Source organism: Oncorhynchus mykiss, chromosome 28 (assembly GCF_013265735.2).
Source record: "Oncorhynchus mykiss isolate Arlee chromosome 28, USDA_OmykA_1.1, whole genome shotgun sequence".
In the NCBI taxonomy this organism is placed as follows: Eukaryota; Metazoa; Chordata; class Actinopteri; order Salmoniformes; family Salmonidae; genus Oncorhynchus; species Oncorhynchus mykiss.
In genome coordinates this window covers 33229536-33247481 of record NC_048592.1, presented here as the reverse complement: position 1 = coordinate 33247481, position 17946 = coordinate 33229536, and the positions used below count along the sequence as shown (strand labels likewise).

Below are 17946 nucleotides of genomic sequence, written 5' to 3'. Positions count from 1 at the left end.
CCCCCCAAAATGAAATAATAAAATAATTCATGTTCTATAAGGCCACACCGTAGCAGCCTGTGTGTATCATGATGAAGCTATCAGGTAAAGAGACATGGCTGGTGTTTTAGTTACACCAGTAAGCGAGGCTATTTCAACTCACACACTTAGCAATACAGACAACACCAACATTTTAGTTCTAACAAATTAAACGATATGTGCAAAAATCATTCATTTTAAACGTATATTTTAATTAAAATTCAACAACTCACAAATAGCTCTTCATCTTACCATAAGGCAGCACCTGTGAACCTAACACTCACAGAAAATGAATGCTTTTACATCATTTATCTAATTTTGGTCAAGTTATTACCATCTGCGCTTTATAATTCACAAAAGGTCTTCATAGTATAGAGCCACCACATTTAGATCAATGAGTTAGCAGCAGGAATTTACAGCCTAGTCCCTTTCAAAGTGACGATAACAAATGTCCCCCATTGAATTCCATTTTAATAGCGTTTCAGTATAGGTGTTATTTGGAACCTGAAAGAGACCCATGTGATCTGTGTTAGAGGGTTCCTCCATTGTCTTACGTCAGATAGCGCCACGATTCCACCTGCACTGATTGGTTGAGGTGACAAGCGTTGCGTAGTAGTGACGCCATCTGACGTAAGACAATGAGAGTGTAGTGCCTCATGGCGATGGTCAATTTATACAGAGCACACGGTTTCCTTCCATTCACATTGTGAGTAAAACCGTTTCATCCATATAGATTCTATCTTATAGAATAAAAGTCAAGTGGTTTTAAACTAGGTCAGTCGAGGAGAATAGCCGGACAAAAGACGACTCTGTCTGGTGGAGGTACTTTTTGTAAGCTTGTTTATCATCCTCCTCTTTTAATCTCTTATGAATAGCTTTTTCCATTTCCAGCAGTTTCACATACAGGGCCTCTGACACGTCGTCATCAACGTCCATCTGAAAAACACAAAACAGCAAAGTCATGGAAGAACGGCCTAGATAACTTTCCCTTTTAAACGCTATAACATAATATGACATAACATGAAAATGGTTAAATAAAGTGGTGTCACACTTGTTCTCTATCCCTAGCAAACACAGCTATTTGATCAAACTGATTTCCAAACTGAAGACCATGATTAGGTGATTATTGGTGTGTTAGTTGTGTCTAGGGGCAAACTGTGACAGCTTTTTTCTTTCAAATATAATTTAAATTAAATGTATTTGTATTTATGATGGATTCCCATTAGTTCCTGCCAAGGCAGCAGCTACTCTTCCTGGGGTCCAGCAAAATTAAGGCAGTTATACAATAAAAAAAAAACAGGCCCCTACTCTACTACCACATATCTACAACACAAAATCCATGTGTATGTGTGTATAGTGCGTGTGTGAACGTAAAGCTATCACATCAACCCTTATCAGACTGAAACATTCATATAGAACCTGTTCACACCTTCACAGATGTTTATCTTGGGCCTAGCTTTCCCAAAACGTTTTTACGAGACACACTCACTTGTCGAGGTTGCGTGTAGTTGCTCCCTATGCCTGACGTCAAACTGTGGTACTTTGCTCTTGGATCCAGGGACTCCGGTTTTTGCACAAACAGCGAGTGCTATAAAAGACAGGATTAAATTTCCGATTATGAAAAATCACTCAAAGGAATTAGTCTGAAAACAGTTTAAGCTGTTGTGACACATTCAACTGTAAAAGCAGCTTCTGTATAAACCAACATCACCAGATAAGCATGTGATAATGCAGTAATCCCATGAATACCCAGCGCCCTCTGAATGCCCAGCGCCGTCTGAATACCCAGCGCCCTCTGAATACCCAGCGCCCTCTGAATACCCAGCGCCGTCTGAATACCCAGCGCCCTCTGAATGCCCAGCGCCGTCTGAATACCCAGCGCCCTCTGAATACCCAGCGCCCTCTGAATGCCCAGCGCCGTCTGAATACCCAGCGCCGTCTGAATGCCCAGCGCCGTCTGAATACCCAGCGCCCTCTGAATACCCAGCGCCCTCTGAATACCCAGCGCCGTCTGAATACCCAGCGCCCTCTGAATACCCAGCGCCGTCTGAATACCCAGCGCCCTCTGAATGCCCAGCGCCGTCTGAATACCCAGCACCCTCTGAATACCCAGCGCCCTCTGAATGCCCAGCGCCGTCTGAATACCCAGCGCCGTCTGAATGCCCAGCGCCGTCTGAATACCCAGCGCCCTCTGAATACCCAGCGCCCTCTGAATACCCAGCGCCGTCTGAATACCCAGCGCCCTCTGAATGCCCAGCGCCGTCTGAATACCCAGCGCCCTCTGAATGCCCAGCGCCGTCTGAATGCCCAGCGCCGTCTGAATACCCAGCGCCCTCTGAATGCCCAGCGCCGTCTGAATACCCAGCGCCCTCTGAATGCCCAGCGCCGTCTGAATACCCAGCGCCGTCTGAATGCCCAGCGCCGTCTGAATACCCAGCGCCGTCTGAATGCCCAGCGCCCTCTGAATACCCAGCGCCGTCTGAATACCCAGCGCCGTCTGAATGCCCAGCGCTGTCTGAATGCCCAGCGCCGTCTGAATGCCCAGCGCCGTCTGAATGCCCAGCGCCGTCTGAATGCCCAGTGCTGTCTGAATACCCAGTGCTGTCTGTACTGGTGCATCAAGGCTCAGACCAAAAGTCTCCTAAACAGCTTCCATTTATATATTCCTGCTATCAGTCACTTTTCAGCCCTGTTTACATGTACAGTGCATTCAGAAAGTATTCTGACCCTTGGACATTTTCCACATTTTGTTAATTTAAAGCAGGGGTGGGCAACTCCAGTCCTCGAGGGCCTGATTGATTAGATATCATCCTGACTAACCTGCCCTCTAAATACACCTCTGCTGTCTTCAACCAGAATCTCAGCGATCACTGCCTCATTGCCTGCGTGCGTACTGGGTCCTCGGTCAAACGACCACCCCTCATCAGTGTCAAACGCTCCCTAAAACACTTCAGCGAGCAAGCCTTTCTAATCGACCTGGCCCGGATATCCTGGAAGGATATTGACCTCATCCCGTCAGTGGAGGATGCTTGGTTGCTCTTCAAAAGTGCTTCCCTCTCCATCTTAAATAAGCATGCCCCATTAAAAAAATGTAGAACTAAGAACAGATATAGCCCTTGGTTCACCCCTTGACCAGCTTCCCATTGCACTGAGGATAGGAAACACTGTCACAACCGATAAACCTACGATAATCGATAATTTCAATACGCATTTTTACACGGCTGGCACGGCTGGCCATGCTTTCCACCTGGCTACCCCTACCCTGGCCAACATCTCAACACCCCCTGCAGCAACTTGCCCCCCCCCGCTTCTCCTTCACCCAAATCCAGACAGCTGATGTTCTGAAAGAACTGAAAAATCTGAATCCCTACAAATCAGCTGTGCTAGACAATCTGGACCCTCTCTTTCTAAAATGATCCACCGAAATTGTTGCAACCCCTATTACTAGTCTGAGATCCCCAAAGATTGGAAAGCTGCCACGGTCATCCCCCTCTTCAAAGGGGGAGACACTCTAGACCTGAAGCTGGAATCGTATATCTCCCTCTCTAACTTTAAGCATCAGCTGTCAGAGCAGCTTACCGATGACTGTACCTGTACACAGCCAATTTGGAAATAGCACACCCAACTACCTCATCCCCATATTATTACTTACCCTCTTGCTCTTTTGCACCCCGGTATCTACTTGCACATCATCATCTGCACATCTATCACTCCAGTATTAATGCTAAATTGTAAATATTTCGCCTCTATGGCCAATTTATTGCCTACCCCCCTACACTTCTACATTAGCACACACTGTACATACATTTCTTTATTGTGTTATTGACTGTACGTTTGTTAATGTGTAACTCTGTGTTGTTGTTTTTGTCACACTGCTTTGCTTTATCTTGGCCAGGTCGCAGTTTTAAATGAGAACTTGTTCTCAACTGGCCTACCTGGTTAAATAAAGTGGTGTCACACTTGTTCTCTATCCCTAGCAAACACAGCTGATTGATCAAAATGATTTCCAAACTGAAGATCATGATTAGGTGATTATTGGTGTGTGAGTTGGGTCTAGGGGCAAAACTGTGACACCAATCAGGCCCTCGTGGACTGGAGTTGACAGCCCCTGCTTTAAAGCATTATTCTAAAATTGATTAAATAGAAGTTTTCCCTCGTCAATCTACACACAGTACCCCACAATGACAAAGCAAAAACAGGTTTTAAGAAATGTTTGCAAATGTATATACAAAAATATATAAATACCTTATTTACGTAAGTATTCAGACCCTTTGCTATGAGACTCGTAATTGAGCTCAGGTGCCTCCTGCTTCCATTGATCATCCTTGAGATGTTTCTACAACTTGATTGGAGTCTATGATTTGGAAAGGCACACACCTGTCTATATAAGGTCCCACAGTTGACAGTGCATGTCAACTGTGGATTGTGTCGAGGCACAGATCTGGGAAAGGGTAACAAAATATTTATGTAGCATTGAAGGTCCCCAAGAACATGGTGACGTCCATCATTTTTAAATGGAAGAAGTTTGGAACCTCCAAGACTCTTCCTAGACCTGGTCGCAATCTGGGGAGGGAGGTGACCAAGAACCCGATGGTCACTCAGACCATCCGGCGCCGACAGAGATGGCCGCCTCGCTTCGCGTTCCTAGGAAACTATGCAGTGTTTTGTTTTTTTACGTGTTATTTCTTACATTAGTACCCCAGGTCATCTTAGGTTTCATTACATACAGTCGAGAGGAACTACTGAATATAAGATCAGCGTCAACTCACCATCAGTACGACCAAGAATATGTTTTTCGCGACGCGGATCATGTGTTCTGCCTTTCACCCAGGACAACGGAATGGATCCCATGCAGCGACCCAAAAAAACGACTCCGAAAAAGAGGGAAACGAGGCGGTTTTCTGGTCAGACTCCGGAGACGGGCACATCGTGCACCACTCCCTAGCATCCTTCTCGCCAATGTCCAGTCTCTTGACAACAAGGTTGATGAAATCCGAGCAAGGGTAGCATTCCAGAGGGACATCAGAGACTGTAACGTTCTTTGCTTCACGGAAACATGGCTCACTGGAGAGACGCTATCGGGGACGGTGCAGCCAGCGGGTTTCTCCACGCATCGCGCCGACAGAAACAAACATCTTTCTGGTAAGAAGAGGGGCGGGGGCGTATGCCTTATGGCTAACGAGACATGGTGTGATGAAAGAAACATACAGGAACTCAAATCCTTCTGTTCACCTGATTTAGAATTCCTCACAAACAAATGTAGACCGCATTATCTACCAAGAGAATTCTCTTCGATTATAATCACAGCCGTATATATCCCCCCCCCAAGCAGACACATCAATGGCTCTGAACGAACTTGATTTGACTCTTTGCAAACTGGAATCCATTTATCCGGAGGCTGCATTCATTGTTGCTGGGGATTTTAACAAGGCTAATCTGAAAACAAGACTCCCTAAATTTTATCAGCATATCGATTGCGCAACCAGGGGTGGAAAAACCTTGGATCATTGTTACTCTAACTTCCGCAACGCATATAAGGCCCTGCCCCGCCCTCCTTTCGGAAAAGCTGACCACGACTCCATTTTGTTGATCCCTGCCTACAGACAGAAACTAAAACAAGAGGCTCCCATGCTGAGGTCTGTCCAACGCTGGTCCGACCAAGCTGACTCCACACTCCAAGACTGCTTCCATCACGTGGACTGGGAGATGTTTCGTATTGCATCAGATAACAATATTGACGAATACGCTGATTCGGTGTGCGAGTTCATTAGAACGTGCGTTGAAGATGTCGTTCCCATAGCAACGATTAAAACATTCCCTAACCAGAAACCGTGGATTGATGGCAGCACTGAAAGCGCGAACCACTGCTTTTAATCAGGGCAAGGTGTCTGGTAACATGACCGAATACAAACAGTGCAGCTATTCCCTCCGCAAGGCTATCAAACAAGCTAAGCGTCAGTACAGAGACAAAGTAGAATCTCAATTCAACGGCTCAGACACAAGAGGCATGTGGCAGGGTCTACAGTCAATCACGGACTACAAGAAGAAATCCAGCCCAGTCACGGACCAGGATGTCCTGCTCACAGGCAGACTAAATAACTTTATAGACTAAATAACAACTCCAGCAACTGCTCCGCCCACAACCGTAAGGCTCTCCAGAGGGTAGTGAGGTCTGCACAATGCATCACCGGGGGCAAACTACCTGCCCTCCAGGACACCTACACCACCCGATGTTACAGGAAGGCCATAAAGATCATCAAGGACATCAACCACCCGAGCCACTGCCTGTTCACCCCGCTATCATCCAGAAGGCGAGGTCAGTACAGGTGCATCAAAGCTGGGACCGAGAGACTGAAAAACAGCTTCTATCTCAAGGCCATCAGACTGTTAAACAGCCACCACTAACATTGAGTGGCTGCTGCCAACACACTGACACTGACACTGACTCAACTCCAGCCACTTTAATAATGGGAATTGATGGGAAATTATGTAAATATATCACTAGCCACTTTAAACAATGCTACCTTATATAATGTTACTTACCCTACATTATTCATCTCATATGCATACGTATATACTGTACTCTATATCATCGACTGCATCCTTATGTAATACATGTATCACTAGCCACTTTAACTATGCCACTTTGTTTACATACTCACCTCATGTATATACTGTACTCGATACCATCTACTGTATCCTGCCTATGCTGCTCTGTACCATCACTCATTCATATATCCTTATGTACATATTCTTTATCCCCTTACACTGTGTATAAGACAGTAGTTTTGGAATTGTTAGTTAGATTACTTGTTGGTTATTACTGCATTGTCGGAACTAGAAGCACAAGCATTTCGCTACACTCGCATTAACATCTGCTAACCATGTGTATGTGACAAATAAAATGTGATTTGATTTGATTTGATTTGACAGAGCACCAGAGTTCCTCTGTGGAGATGGGAGAACCTTCCAAAAGGATAACCATCTCTGCAGCACTCCACCAATCAGACCTTTATGGTAGAGAGGCCAGACGGAAGCCACTCCTCAGTAAAAGGCACATGACAGCCCACTTGGAGTTTTCCAAAAGGTACCTAAAGGACTCAGACCATGAGAAACAAGATTCTCTGGTCTGATGAAACTCTTTTGCCTGAATGCCAAGCGTCACGCCTGGAGGAAACCTGGCACCATCCCTACGAGGAAGCATGGTGGTGGCAACATCATGCTATTGGGATGTTTTTCAGTGGCAGGGACTGGGAGACTAGTCACGATCAAGGGAAAGATGAATGGAGCAAAGTACAGAGAGATCCTTGATGAAAACCTGCTCCAGAGCGCTCAGGCCCTCAGACTGGAGCGAAGGTTGACCTTCCAACAGGACAATGATCCTAAGCACGCAGCCAAGATAATGCAGGAGTGGCTTCGGGACAGTGCGGAATGGAAACAAAATGGACAAGATGGAAACAAAGATGTTTAATAGTTAATGTTGTGAGTCTCCAGATCACTGTACCGTTACTACCTGTTACAGTGAGCTGTGTATCAATTTACCTTTGGCTGTGAACAGCAGCTGGGTTTTTCAAAGTTTCCAATATCTTTCTTCGCTATGTGACCATGAGACATGACCTAACCAGGAAAAACTCAAGGCCCTATACCCTAGCTGTACCTGGAGATAGGGGGAAAATTCCAGGCCATATACCCTAGTTGTAACTGGAGTCCTGGTCAGGTTACGTGGGTAAGGAAAAACTCCTGGCCTTTATGTTTGAATTTCCAGGCTCTGTTTCCATTTGAGATAAACCTCTCTCTGTTGAGAAATGTTACGATAAGATCAGATAAGACGTGACTCACCAGCATGAAATGACCAAAGAGGTTTGTGACAAACACTTCCTGTAGTCAGTCTTTGTTGACGAGGTCCTGTTGGGTCAGGAGGCCCTCTGCTGTGGCAAACATGTTGACAGCATTGCTGCAGCACAAAGATGACATCACATCATAGCCAGTGGTGGAAAAATAACCAATTATCATACTTGAGTAAAAGTATCGATACCTTAATAAAAAGTTACTCAAGTAAAAGTGAAAGTTACCCAGTAAAATACTACTTGAGTAAAAGTCTAAAAGTACTCGGTTCTAAATATACTTAAGTGTCAAAAGTGAAAGTAAAAGCATAAATCATTTCAAATTCCTGATATTAAGCAAAGCAGAAGGCATCATTTTCTTGTTTTAAAAATGTACGGATAGCCAGGGGCACACTCCAACACTCAGACATTATTTACAAAAGATACATTTGTGTTTAGTGAGTCCGCCAGATCAGAGGCAGTAGGGATGACCAGGTATGTTCTCTGCTTAGTGAGTCCGCCAGATCAGAGGCAGTAGGGATGACCAGGTATGTTCTCTGCTTAGTGAGTCCGCCAGATCAGAGGCAGTAGGGATGACCAGGTATGTTCTCTCGATAAGTGTGTGAATTGGACCATTTTCCTGTCCTGTTAAGCATTCAAAATGTAACAAATACTTTTGGGTGTCAGGTAAAATGCATGGATTAAAAAGTATATTATTTTCTTTAGGAATGTAGTGAAGTAAGGTAAATAGTAAGGTAAATTACAGTACACCCCCCCAAAAAACGTATGTAAAAATAACTTAAAGTACTACTTAAGTACTTTACACCACTGATCAGAGCACTTAATGGACATAGTTTCTGAAGAAGGGTTCAAACGTTGTTTTGTTGGGGTCATTTTACAGGTTAAATGGAAACTGATTTGTACTTGAGGAGTGTAGTTTTGCAGTAGTTAAGAAATTAAATGGTGTGTGTGTTTAAGTTGAGAGATGGCTTGAAGGTTAAGTTGAGAGATGGCTTGAAGGTTAAGTTGAGAGATGGCTTGAAGGTTAAGTTGAGAGATGGCTTGAAGGTGTTACGGTGCGTGAATGAGGACCCAAAAGCGAATCAACTTAAACAGAGCTTCTTTAATTACCAAACATAGGTAGGCTCAGATGGACCGGCAGATTCCGACAGGACAGGACAAGGTTACAGCAAACATGACGACAGTCTGGTTCAGGCATGAATGACACAAACAAACAAGAATCCGACAAGGACAGGAACAAAAACAGAGAGAGATATAGGGGACTAATCAGAGGGAAAAAGGGAACAGGTGGGAAAAGGGGTGACGAGGTGGTTAGGAGGAGACAAGGCACAGCTGGGGAAAAGAGGGGGTGGAAAGGTAACCTAACAACGACCAGCAGAGGGAGACAGGGTGAAGGGAAAGGACAGAGACAAGACACAACATGACAGTACATGACAGTACCCCCCCACTCACCGAGCGCCTCCTGGCGCACTCGAGGAGGAAACCTGGCGGCAACGGAGGAAATCATCAATCAGCGCACGGTCCAGCACGTCCCGAGAGGGAACCCAACTCCTCTCCTCAGGACCGTACCCCTCCCAGTCAACTAGGTACTGATGACCACGGCCCCGAGGACGCATGTCCAAGATTTTACGGACCCTGTAGATAGGTGCGCCCTCAACAAGGATGGGGGGGGGGGGGGGGGAAGACGAGCGGGGGCGCGAAGAACGGGCTTAACACAGGAGACATGGAAGACCGGGTGGACGCGACGAAGATATCGCGGAAGAAGAAGTCGCACTGCGACAGGATTAATGACCTGAGAGATACGGAATGGACCAATGAACCGCGGGGTCAACTTGCGAGAAGCCGTCTTAAGGGGAAGGTTCTGAGTGGAGAGCCAAACTCTCTGACCGCGACAATATCTAGGGCTCTTAGTTCTACGCTTATTAGCAGCTCTCACAGTCTGCGCCCTATAACGGCAAAGTGCAGACCTGACCCTCTTCCAGGTGCGCTCGCAACGTTGGACAAAAGCCTGAGCGGAGGGGACGCTGGACTCGGCGAACTGAGATGAGAACAACGGAGGCTGGTACCCGAGGCTACTCTGAAAAGGAGATAGCCCGGTCGCAGACGAAGGAAGCGAGTTGTGGGCGTATTCTGCCCAGGGGAGCTGTTCTGACCAAGACGCAGGGTTGCGAAAAGAAAGACTGCGTAAGATGCGACCAATAGTCTGATTGGCCCGTTCTGCTTGACCGTTAGACTGGGGGTGAAAGCCGGAAGAGAGACTGACGGAAGCCCCAATCAAACGGCAAAACTCCCTCCAAAATTGAGACGTGAATTGCGGACCTCTGTCCGAAACGACGTCTGACGGAAGGCCATGAATTCTGAAAACATTCTCGATGATGATTTGTGCCGTCTCTTTAGCAGAAGGAAGCTTAGCAAGGGGAATGAAATGAGCCGCCTTAGAGAACCTATCGACAACCGTAAGAATAACAGTCTTCCCCGCTGACGAAGGCAGTCCGGTGACAAAATCTAAGGCGATGTGAGACCACGGTCGAGAGGGAATAGGGAGCGGCCTGAGACGGCCGGCAGGAGGAGAGTTACCGGACTTAGTCTGCGCGCAGACCGAACAAGCAGCCACGAAACGACGCGTGTAATGCTCCCGGGTGGGCCACCAGAAACGCTGGCGAATGGAAGCAAGCGTACCCCGAACGCCAGGGTGGCCGGCTAACTTGGCAGAGTGAGCCCACTGAAGAACGGCCAGACGAGTAGGAACGGGAACGAAAAGAAGGTTCCTAGGACAAGCGCGCGGCGACGGAGTTTGAGTGAGTGCTTGCTTTACCTGCCTCTCAATTCCCCAGACAGTCAACCCGACAACACGCCCCTCAGGGAGAATCCCCTCGGGGTCAGTGGAGGCTACTGAAGAACTGAAGAGACGAGACAAAGCATCAGGCTTGGTGTTCTTAGAGCCCGGACGATAAGAAATCACGAACTCGAAACGAGCGAAAAACAGCGCCCAACGCGCCTGACGCGCATTAAGTCGTTTGGCAGAACGGATGTACTCAAGGTTCCTATGGTCAGTCCAAACGACAAAAGGAACGGTCGCCCCCTCCAACCACTGTCGCCATTCGCCTAGGGCTAACCGGATGGCGAGCAGTTCGCGGTTACCCACATCATAGTTACGTTCCGACGGCGACAGGCGATGAGAAAAATACGCGCATGGGTGGACCTTGTCGTCAGAGAGGGAGCGCTGAGAAAGGATGGCTCCCACTCCCACCTCTGACGCGTCAACCTCGACAACGAACTGTCTAGAGACGTCAGGTGTAACAAGGATAGGAGCGGATGTAAAACGATTCTTGAGGAGATCAAAAGCTCTCTGGGCGGAAACGGACCACTTAAAGCACGTCTTGACAGAAGTAAGGGCTGTGAGAGGAGCTGCCACCTGACCGAAATTACGGATGAAACGACGATAGAAGTTCGCGAAGCCGAGAAAGCGCTGCAGCTCGACGCGTGACTTAGGGACGGGCCAATCAATGACAGCTTGGACCTTAGCGGGATCCATCTTAATGCCTTCAGCGGAAATAACAGAACCGAGAAATGTGACGGAGGAGGCATGAAAAGTGCACTTCTCAGCCTTCACAAAAAGACAATTCTCTAAAAGGCGCTGGAGGACACGTCGAACGTGCTGAACATGAATCTGGAGTGACGGTGAAAAAATCAGGATATCGTCAAGGTAAACGAAAACAAAGATGTTCAGCATGTCTCTCAGGACATCATTGACTAATGCCTGAAAGACAGCTGGAGCGTTAGCGAGGCCGAAAGGAAGAACCCGGTATTCAAAGTGCCCTAACGGAGTGTTAAACGCCGTCTTCCACTCGTCCCCCTCCCTGATGCGCACGAGATGGTAAGCGTTACGAAGGTCCAACTTAGTGAAAAACCTGGCTCCCTGCAGGATCTCGAAGGCTGAAGACATAAGAGGAAGCGGATAACGATTCTTCACTGTTATGTCATTCAGCCCTCGATAATCTATGCAGGGGCGCAGAGACCCGTCCTTCTTCTTGACAAAAAAAAACCCCGCTCCGGCGGGAGAGGAGGAGGGGACTATGGTACCGGCGTCAAGAGCTACAGACAAATAATCTTCGAGAGCCTTACGTTCGGGAGCCGACAGAGAGTATAGTCTACCCCGGGGGGGGGTGGTTCCCGGAAGGAGATCAATACTACAATCATACGACCGGTGTGGAGGAAGAGAGGTGGCCCTGGACCGACTGAACACCGTGCGCAGATCGTGATATTCCTCCGGCACCCCTGTCAAATCACCAGGCTCCTCCTGTGAAGAAGAGACAGAGGAAACAGGAGGGATAGCAGACATTAAACATTTCACATGACAAGAGACGTTCCAGGAGAGGATAGAATTACTAGACCAATTAATGGAAGGATTATGACAAACTAGCCAGGGATGGCCCAAAACAACAGGTGTAAAAGGTGAACGAAAAATTAAAAAAGAAATGGTTTCACTATGATTACCAGAAACAGTGAGGGTTAAAGGTAGCGTCTCACGCTGAATCCTGGGGAGAGGACTACCATCCAGGGCGAACAAGGCCGTGGGCTCCTTTAACTGTCTGAGAGGAATGTCATGTTCCCGAGCCCAGGTCTCGTCCATAAAACAGCCCTCCGCCCCAGAGTCTATTAAGGCACTGCAGGAAGCTGACGAACCGGTCCAGCGTAGATGGACCGACAAGGTAGTGCAGGATCTTGAAGGAGAGACAGGAGTAGTAGCGCTCACCAGTAGCCCTCCGCTTACTGACGAGCTCTGGCCTTTTACTGGACATGAAGTGACAAAATGACCAGCGGAACCGCAATAGAGACAGAGGCGGTTGGTGATTCTCCGTTCCCTCTCCTTAGTCGAGATGCGGATACCTCCCAGCTGCATGGGCTCAGCACCCGAGCCGGCAGAGGAAGATGGTAGTGATGCGGAGAGGGAGGCGACGGAGAGCGCGAGCTCCTTTCCACGAGCTCGGTGACGAAGATCAACCCGTCGCTCAATGCGAATAGCGAGTTCAATCAAGGAATCCACGCTGGAAGGAACCTCCCGGGAGAGAATCTCATCCTTTACCTCTGCGCGGAAACCCTCCAGAAGACGAGCGAGCAAGGCCGGCTCGTTCCAGCCACTGGAGACAGCAAGAGTGCGAAACTCAATAGAGTAGTCTGTTATGGATCGATTGCCTTGACATAGGGAAGACAGGGCCCTGGAAGCCTCCTCCCCAAAAACAGATCGATCAAAAACCCGTATCATCTCCTCCTTAAAGTCTTGATACTGGTTAGTACACTCAGCCCTTGCCTCCCAGATTGCCGTGCCCCACTCACGAGCCCGTCCAATAAGGAGAGATATGACGTAGGCGACACGAGCAGTGCTCCTGGAGTAAGTGTTGGGCTGGAGAGAAAACACAATATCACACTGGGTGAGGAACGAGCGGCATTCAGTGGGCTCCCCAGAGTAACACGGCGGGTTATTGATTCTGGGCTCCGGAGATTCGAAAGCCCTGGAAGTGGCCGGTGGATCGAGGCGGAGATGGTGAACCTGTTCTGTGAGGTTGGAGACTTGGGTGGCCAGGGTCTCAACGGCATGTCGAGCAGCAGACAATTCCTGCTTGTGTCTGCCTAGCATCGCTCCCTGGATCTCGACGGCTGAGTGGAGAGGATCCGAAGTCGCTGGGTCCATTCTTGGTCGGATTCTTCTGTTACGGTGCGTGAATGAGGACCCAAAAGCGAATCAACTTAAACAGAGCTTCTTTAATTACCAAACATAGGTAGGCTCAGATGGACCGGCAGATTCCGACAGGACAGGACAAGGTTACAGCAAACATGACGACAGTCTGGTTCAGGCATGAATGACACAAACAAACAAGAATCCGACAAGGACAGGAACAAAAACAGAGAGAGATATAGGGGACTAATCAGAGGGAAAAAGGGAACAGGTGGGAAAAGGGGTGACGAGGTGGTTAGGAGGAGACAAGGCACAGCTGGGGAAAAGAGGGGGTGGAAAGGTAACCTAACAACGACCAGCAGAGGGAGACAGGGTGAAGGGAAAGGACAGAGACAAGACACAACATGACAGTACATGACAGAAGGTTAAGTTGAGAGATGGCTTGAAGGTTAAGTTGAGAGATGGCTTGAAGGTTAAGTTGAGAGATGGCTTGAAGGTTAAGTTGAGAGATGGCTTGAAGGTTAATTTGAACACATTACCTAGAAAATAGGCCCTTGGAAAAAAATCTTTGATGTCAATCTGTGGATTGGGCATGATCCCGGCATTAAGGCTGCAACCCGGATCTGGAGTGACGCCTCTAGCACTGAGATGCAGTGCCTTAGACCACTGCGCCACTCGGGAGGCCCGATGTACTGATTATGTTAATGACCTTCTATCACTTACAGAATGTCAGGTTACCAGTGTATTCAATCAAATGAAGTCTAACATTTTTAAAAAAACAAGTAAATCATTAGAAGAGCACAGAAAGGGATTCCACTCTTTCCTCAAATTAATGAAATGAATGTCAAATTATGAAGCATTATCTAATGGAAAATAACTTATTTTTGTTTAATCACTTATTTCTATTTATTTGTCAATTAAGTTGCAAGGTAATAGTTAAACTTTCCTCAGCGTTCAATGTGATTGATAACAAACCCATACCCAGAGCTGTCACTGAAACGTGGCTACTAGCAGTGTCAAAATACAGCATCACATGACTGTCTATAAAAGAAAGAGATATCGAAGAGAAATTAATGACCACACTTAGTTTTCAACAGCCCCACTCCCTTTCCAAAATCATCAGGAGTCCAGGGGAATATTATTCCAAAATTGACGGGATACAATTCCAGATCTGGGAATGCCGCAACAAACTCCCACCCTCTTCCCGGGAACGACTTTCTGGAAAAGGAGGAAGAGAGGGGCTGAGGTAAAAAAGCAAGCTCTCTTGCTGAAGGAGGAGAAATGGAAAAAAAAAACATAACAAGAAAATAACATATTCTGTGGTTCTTTGGGATGTCGCCAAAAATCCCCAGAATTCCACCTTATCCACATAAGGTTCCAATTAGTGTCTGGCAGAGCTGAAGGGGCCGTTAGTTTAACGCCTCTGTTAGGCAGCCAAAGGCTACTGAATTAGAACCCGAGCTTACATTCCTCCTCTGAAAAACCTGTTCATTACTGTGGGAGTGATGATGTTTTATATGTCTTCTAAAATGAACACAAATGATGTAGACCAAAAAAGAACAATTGTTGGACATGGAAGTAAAATGATGTTGAACTTGGATGCTCCTTTTATTGCTCTTTATTGACTGTTTGAAATAGTCAGCAAACAGACATCACTCTTTTTTTATTAAACACTTTTTCAACATCCAACAGTTTCCATTGAAAGCCTAAAGCAGGGTTTCTCAAACTGAGTCCTGGGGCCCACCCTGTGTGCATGTTTTGCCCTGGCTGATTCACATAATAAAGCTTCACGATGAGTTGATCCGAGTTAGGGAAACCCTGGCCTAAAGCAGGGTTTCTCAAACTGAGTCCTGGGGCCCACCCTGTGTGCATGTTTTGCCCTGGCTGATTCACATAACAAAGCTTCACGATGAGTTGATCCGAGTTAGGGAAACCCTGGCCTAAAGCAGGGTTTCTCAAACTGAGTCCTGGGGCCCACCCTGTGTGCATGTTTTGCCCTGGCTGATTCACATAACAAAGCTTCACAATGAGTTGATCCGAGTTAGGGAAACCCTGGCCTAAAGGATGAGAATTAAGATAAACCATATCACCTCCACCTGCCAAGTCCTGACAGATCAATGACGAAGCATAGCGAAAAGGACACAGGGAAAGGTAGTGCATTCAGATCAACTGCTATTGAATTGGTCTAATACTATAACACCTATGTCCTGAAGAGCTCATATCCTACCTTTGCAATGGCCACCTCTGTGACAGAATGCGCAGTGCCATTGAGGAATACCTTTAATTTAATAAAGTAGTCCATTTCTTATTTTTCTACTTCTATGATTGTATTGGCAGTTTGTAAATGACCTGAAAAGGTGCTTACCATCACCTGCTGTGCTGGAGTGTGGGCAGTCCAAACCGGTATAAAACCAAGGTTGGTGATTTACTGCCACCTGCAGTTATGGAATGCTAGCCAAGTTGTATAATTAATTGGCCGACCCTCCTGCTGACCTGTATGGATTTGTGTGATCCTTCCTTAACCTATAGCAAGTCCCTCCAGATATATTCATAAAAGGAAGATGCTGGTGATGAATGGAGAAAAGCAGGAAACTCAAGAGCATGGGGATTCTTGACCAATCACATTCACGCTGTCATGCTGTGTCATGCAGTACCTTCTAGAAAGTCAAGGTATGAGTTGAGAAACGGCTCAAGATAACACAAAGAACAAGGTAATAATCTGTGTTTCAGGTTTTTGGGGGTCTCTGGATATGCCACTTATCACTCTTATTCTCAACCCCAAAGCATTTAAAAAACTCCCATATTTCTATTAGGATCATGGTGTAGCATCTGTGAAACTCACTCCTCAGCCTGAATAAGGCCTTTTGCAATAGAGCACTGGGTAGGAACGCTTCATTAGGACTATTTGAAAGGATTAAAGGGTTAGTTTAAGAGTTAGGGAGAACAGGGCAGCTACAGGGCCATGAGATATATGCAGTTTTTGGGAGTGGACACCTTTTAACCTCACACACCTGTTTTGAGGGGTGATACAGTTTGGTCATTTATGTTTTTACCAAAAGCATTATGACCCAGACATTTATGGCGCATGTACATGACATCACGTGTAATGGTAGCAGATAGACTTATGGGTAACGCAGTCATTCTACAGTTTCCAAATTTGCCTACAAATGGCTACAGCATATGCATTGTGACATCATTGTTGCTCTGGGTCATCAAGATTCCAATAATTTAAAAAAAGGAAAATAAACTAAAATACAAAGCACATTGGAATATAAAGTGGCCAATGGCAAGTTCCTGGACAACACACTTATTTTGAACCACCTCTGACTCTGCCCCTCTTGGCCTTGAGCAAATAAGAACTCTAGGCCGGGACAAGTACATTAGACCATGCCGGGATCAGAAGTCATTATCACTTTTCGGAAGAAAGGAGTACTCCACAAACAACTGGACCCTTTCTCCATGAGCCATTCTTTCCCAAACGGAATTCCATGAACTCTGAAAGTCCCTGGTGTGGTGTGAATGCATCAATGACATAACACCAGTCATTATCAGTATCTGCACCATACAGCCGTGTGTGTCTGAGGCATAATAACGGGTTCAACTTTAGCCTGTGTCCTGTTCCATCATTGTGCCATCATTGTGCTTTTACCCAGGAACCCAAAGCAATTTACCCTTATCTAAACTGACACCTTATTATTCGGAGTCCATCACCAGTCGATGGTGCTCTGTTAATTCATTTGTCATGTTGAAGATTCTGCAGGGTGCTGCTAGTATGTTTTATTTGTCAAGTTGAAGATTCTGCAGGGTGCTGCTAGTATGTTTTATTTGTCAAGTTGAAGATTCTGCAAGGTGCTGCTAGTATGTTTTATTTGTCAAGTTGAAGATTCTGCAGGGTGCTGCTAGTATGTTTTATGTGTCAAGTTGAAGATTCTGCAGGGTGCTGCTAGTATGTTCTATTTGTCAAGTTGAAAATTCTGCAGGGTGCTGCTAGTATGTTTTATGTGTCAAGTTGAAGATTCTGCAGGGTGCTGCTAGTATGTTCTATTTGTCAAGTTGAAAATTCTGCAGGGTGCTGCTAGTATGTTTTATGTGTCATGTTAAAGATTCTGCAGGGTGCTGCTAGTATGTTCTATTTGTCAAGTTGAAGATTCTGCAGGGTGCTGCGAGTATGTTCTATTTGTCAAGTTTAAGATTCTGCAGGGAGCTGTTTCTTTGCATTGACAAATTCTATAACCTAAAGCAACCTAGTCTGGTCCCAGATCTGTTTGTGATCTTGCGTACTCATCCGCTGTCAATGAAGCCAAACGTTTAGCAGGACAATGAGTGAAGGATTTGTCATGATAGCACAAACAGACCGGCACTCAGACTTAAAGCATGATTCACTTTTTTAAGTCGGGTTACTAAAGG

The 17946-nt window shown here is 46.4% G+C and overlaps 1 protein-coding gene across 2 annotated transcripts; it reads right to left on the bottom strand.

The window, feature by feature from the left end:
• Positions 1 to 219: 219 nt before the first annotated feature.
• LOC118944857 (3-keto-steroid reductase/17-beta-hydroxysteroid dehydrogenase 7-like) lies at positions 220 to 15960 on the bottom strand. 2 transcript variants are annotated; one of them, XR_005040242.1, is made up of 4 exons: positions 15767 to 15960; positions 7858 to 7972; positions 1508 to 1606; positions 220 to 954 (listed from the first exon to the last, which is right to left on the bottom strand). XR_005040242.1 is itself a non-coding variant. In XM_036966704.1 (3 exons), exons 1-3 carry the CDS (start codon positions 15839 to 15841, stop codon positions 784 to 786), a joined length of 345 nt encoding a protein of 114 aa, XP_036822599.1. In that variant the 5' UTR covers positions 15842 to 15960; the 3' UTR covers positions 220 to 783. The 2 variants fall into 2 exon arrangements, 1 of the variants encoding a protein (XP_036822599.1); XM_036966704.1 differs by lacking the exon at positions 7858 to 7972.
• Positions 15961 to 17946: the final 1986 nt, after the last annotated feature.

Bases quoted from the DNA above. Each gene is read 5' to 3' on its own strand.
- LOC118944857 (XM_036966704.1), bottom strand. From the start codon at position 15,841: ATGGACTACTTTATTAAATTAAAGGTATTCCTCAATGGCACTGCGCAT. The intron at 1,607-15,766 runs GTAGGATATGAG...TGTCTTTTATAG, and splicing joins CAGAGGTGGCCATTGCAAAG to CACTCGCTGTTTGTGCAAAA. The intron at 955-1,507 runs GTGAGTGTGTCT...TGTGTTTTTCAG, and splicing joins ACTACACGCAACCTCGACAA to ATGGACGTTGATGACGACGT.